Source organism: Vicia villosa, unplaced genomic scaffold (genome assembly GCF_029867415.1).
Source record: "Vicia villosa cultivar HV-30 ecotype Madison, WI unplaced genomic scaffold, Vvil1.0 ctg.000334F_1_1_3, whole genome shotgun sequence".
Taxonomy (NCBI): Eukaryota; Viridiplantae; Streptophyta; class Magnoliopsida; order Fabales; family Fabaceae; genus Vicia; species Vicia villosa.
In genome coordinates, this window is record NW_026705150.1 from 314,206 (window position 1) to 318,990 (window position 4,785).

Sequence of the window (4,785 nt, forward strand, 5' to 3'; positions counted from 1 at the left end):
GGTAACACAACCTCCAGATTTCAGCCTCAGTCCTGTGCCCGACTTTGCAGAAATAAGGTGGGCTGTCTCCCTTGGCCATTTGAGGACATTTATGGAATTGCTTATAGTAACATCCACTTGTATCAGGAATAAGCTTGTCTGTTGTAGCAACGGTGACACACATTGTTGGCTACAAAAGGTATGCCAACTATAATGTTATCTATCGTGTTCGTAGCATGGGCAGTTAAACATAAATGTGATGGATTTGCGACATACCTCAGACAACACAATAATTTTTGACAGCGGCAATTGCGAAGCCTTTGAGAAAAACTTATCAGCAGTGGATAGGTGACCTCCAGAGGATTGTTGCGACCAATCATGGCTGGATTTTCCCGTAGTGCTTTGGGATTTTGCCAACGGTAAAACCGTTGGCATACTGCAGGAGATATAAATAACGGGGTTAGTTACCGAAACAATGCCAATCATAATAGTAACCGTAATAAAAAGGTAATCATGAAATTTGTTGATTAAGAAATACCGGCTAAGGAAATCAATTATCTCAGGAATCTCTTCATTAATGTGTACGGTTGTAACATTATACGTATTCGTGACAGCAAGCGGGTATTTGCCTGCATCACTCATGTTAATAATAATCATGTAGATTATGCAAAAATATAGTATTAGAAATAATAGATGGAACAAATGGCAAATAAGAAGTAGTTGTAGACATTCTTCCTTAATTTTGACGTATTTCAAGAGGATGACAACCGGGGCTGAGGGATCAACTTGTTTCTGTTTGAACTCAAAAAATTGAGTTGCGTATGTTTCCCACAAAGTGCAGTGCAACGTGTTAGACCTAAAAAAATAAGGTTATTAGTAATATTTAGTACAATGAAGATCATAAGGGAAAGAATCTACCCCAAGTCCCGCAAAATGAAGTTGATCTGTGGTTTCTTTCCAACCATTGACTGCGTGTATCCCACCTCGTCGACGACACCAATTAAGTCTGAGCAGAAAATAATGTAAAAACTGTTAAATTTGGAAGAGTTAAAGAAACCATATAAGGAAAACGCTAAATATATGGAAGAAGCTGTTAGCAAATGCTTTTGCCATTTTCCAGAAATGATATCGGCAAAAGGGGTGCAGATGCTCAGCTTGCTTTGTATGTCATGTTTTCCTATTTCACTGACTGTAGTCCAACTGGTGAATTTCAAAATGTATTTGTGGTTTGTAGGTTTGAAGATCAAGTCATTAGGATAAACTTCAAAGTTTGACATGGTGCAGGTAGTGTTAACCAACAACAATGAGTCAAAAGTTTGTCTGTAAATAGTTGGAACCACCACTTGAATGTCATGTCCCTGTAAGCAATGGAGAAAACCCAGTCAAAAACAGGTTGTAAAGATAATAGTTTTGTATGGAAACATGTTGTGAGAAACCATTTTCATAAGAACAAAACACAAATATTTAGTTGGCAAAACACGAAAACAAAAACGAAAACGAAAAACGAAATATGTTACATTCAACCAAAGACAGCTTTAAAACAATAGTTATTTCCCAAAAAATTTGACATCAAATCCAAACATCACATAAACATCCATAACATTACAGGAACAGAAATAAAAAGACAATGGTGTAAAGAAACTCATAACTCACTTCTTTGTCAACTATGACCATCTCAAAATGCTCCTTGTTAGTCATCGTCACTTTCCACTTGTGTTGAATCTTCACCGCCAGTTTCTATAGCTCCTTTCTTTCGTTTATGTCCCCAACCTTGTCATAAGGTCTCGCCATTAGCAAAGATGGAAGTAGATTTTGAGCAGAAAGTTTTCGAAAGTTTTAGTTGAATGAATATTAGGTAGAGGATGCACAAATGAGAGAGAAAGGGAAACCAAAGGAAGGAACATGTTCGAATGCGGTACAGCAGAAGCACACAGAAGAAGGATGGGCTCTTGACATTATCGTGACAGCTACAGTAACCAAAAGCAAATTTTCCAAACCCAAAGTGAATAACGTGGTTATATAAGAAGGAAATATATTTGGGTAGTTAAACAATGAGTGTATTATTGAAGTAATGGGTTCGTCAAGACATAAAGGGATACTTAGATAGTTAAGATAGGGGTAGAAAAATACATGAAAAGTGAGAAAAGAGGGTATGTGGCAATTAGTAAGCAAAGGGCATTGTTTGTTTTTCCAGAACAATAAATGTTCTTATATGGTAGATTCTAAAATATATATTTTATTCCAAAACTAACCTTAAAATATTAATATCTATCATTATTATTCTTCTTTCTTGTAATTATTAATAATCCACTATGTTTAATTCTAATAGTGCCTTTTCCTCTTCACAAGAATAATAATGCTAATTAGCACAAATATTGATTCATAGCAATGTAACTCTAGCTTCACGTTATTGAACGGTTCAAAATTTAGAAACACAAGTTTTGCAAATTTGGCTTTCCCATCATTTTATCCAGCAACTTCCCTCCAAATTTTGAGCAAATAAACTTCTAAAATTTCAATTTTTAAGTTTTAAATAATTAGTACAAAGAATTCTATACATTCAATCATTCTTTATATAAAGAGATTGAATTCTATATATTCTATCAAAGATGAAAACACCTCAACTTGAGTTTGAGCAAAATCATCCACCACATATCAATATTGAATATAACATGAATCAAGATGTACCATCAAATATAGAAGCATTTGAATTTGAACTTTAGGTAACTCATCCCTCACATCTCAATATTGAAGATAACATGAATAAAAATTTTCTCTTTAAGAAGAAACAAGCAACAATGATCCCTCATATATTAATGGTGAGTAATTCTTTTAAATCACAGTAGTGACACATTCATATTATTATCCTTTCTTATTTTAATTTCTTTCTTATTTGTTTGAGTTACATGTATTCTTATCTTTTTATTCAAGGTGACACTGTAAACTCATAGTCCATTAACAAATCATTTAACTTAGAATAAAGAGAGAATAATGTTGAGATAAAATGATTTACTGATTAAGACATATGTTCAATGAATGGTATAAAAAATTATGATGTTAACCACACTTGAATCAATAGAAAATAGTGTCCTCATAAAAGATATGCATATGCTTCAGTTTGTACGTTGCTAAAAGACATAACCTCTCTCATAGCAAATATAGTCGGTACTCTTAATCTTTTTGTTATAACCACAAGTATTCTTATATTTGGCATTTTTGATAGTTATTGTTTACATGTTCAATTTTCATGACATGTTTATCTCATTTTTAAAGAGACTCATTAACAAGTGAAATCAATGCAAAAAAACGTGGATTTCTAAATAATGAACAGAGGAGGGCTATATATAATGTGTTGTTGAGCTTGAGTCCGAATGGGAGGTCACATAAATATGGGGCAATAACACAAATAGCTTCCTTATACAATGTTCATATAAGTGTTATTTACCGCATATGGAATCAAGTAAAAGATACATGTAATGTTTGTCATAAAAAAACACTTTGTGGAAGGAAAATGGTCCAATTAGACTTCGACAGAATGCGTCAAATACCATTATCAAAACGGTCAACCTATCGAGCTCTATCTAATTCTCTTAACATTCCTAAGACGTCATTGATAAGGTTGCACAAGTCAGGAGTTATACGACGCCATTCAAGTACACTTAAACCGTATTTAAAAGAGGATAACATGATTAACCATTTAAGGTTTTGTAAGGACATGCTTGATAGTAGTAGCTTGCCTCATGATCTAAAGTTTCTTTCTATGCATAATATTGTCTTCATTGATGAAAAATGGTTTTATATTACCAAAACTAAAAACAATTATTACTTGCTTCGGGATGAAGAAGAGCCACATAGAACTTGCAAAAGAAAAAACTTTATTGGTAAGCTTATGTTCTTAGCTGCTGTGGCTAGACCCAGGTTTGACAATGAAAAAAAATGTGACATTCTCAGGAAAGATTGGTATATTTCCATTTGTTTATGAACAACCAGCTAAAAGAAGTAGCGTCAATAGAGTTGCGGGGACAATAGAAAGGAAACCTATAAGTTATGTAACCAGAGAGGTGAATAAAGCTTTCTTAATAAGTAAAGTACTACCAACCATCAAGAGTATGTGGCCAAGAGAAGATGTAGGGAAGACAATCTACATTAAACAAGGCAATGCAAGGTCACATATTGCCAAAAGTGATCCAGATTTTTGTAGAGCAGCAAGTGAAGATGGGTTTGACATTCAAATGACTTGTCAACCTCTGAATTCGGTAGATTTGAATGTCTTGGACTTAGAATTTTTCAATGCCATCCAGTCATTGCAGCAACAAGAACCAGTGAACTCAATTGATGAACTTATTGATGCAGTGCAAAGAGCATTCGATGAATTTTCTTGTCAACATTCCGATAAATTTTTTTCTACTCTTCAATCATGCATGATTGAGATAATGAAGATCAAGGGATCAAACAAGTATAAAATCCCTCACATGAAGAAAGATATGCTATATAATCAAAGTTGTATACCTACTCAATTAAGCTGTGATTCTTCATTAGTTCAAGAAGTCACTGAATATCTTCAACATTTTGATGTTTAATTAACTTGATTATAATAATGCAAGTCTTTGTTTTTTAAGTTTTAGAATTTGTTATTGCATGGATATTAATGCAGTTTTGTTTCAGAATTTTTAAGTTTAAGTGTCAGAATTTGTGGTAAGCTTATGTTCTTAATCATGACAAAATGCTTACAAATCCATGAGATAATACCAGTTTCTATCTCAAATATGGTGAAAGACAATAAAACAATTACTTCCTCCTATAATG

General features: G+C 33.4%; 1 protein-coding gene across 1 annotated transcript; it reads left to right on the plus strand.

The window, feature by feature from the left end:
* The first annotated feature begins 3,514 nt into the window (after positions 1-3,514).
* On the plus strand, positions 3,515-4,559 carry LOC131626927 (uncharacterized). Its single transcript, XM_058897765.1, has 2 exons — positions 3,515-3,860; positions 3,931-4,559. The coding sequence occupies exons 1-2, from the start codon at positions 3,515-3,517 to the stop codon at positions 4,557-4,559; spliced, it is 975 nt and encodes a 324-aa protein (XP_058753748.1).
* The last annotated feature ends 226 nt before the right edge of the window (positions 4,560-4,785 follow it).

Excerpts from the sequence above, each read along its gene's own strand:
- LOC131626927 (XM_058897765.1), top strand. The coding sequence starts at position 3,515 with ATGCGTCAAATACCATTATCAAAACGGTCAACCTATCGAGCTCTATCT. Across the intron at positions 3,861-3,930 it reads CAAAAGAAAAAACTTTATTG|GAAAGATTGGTATATTTCCA; the intron begins GTAAGCTTATGT and ends TGACATTCTCAG.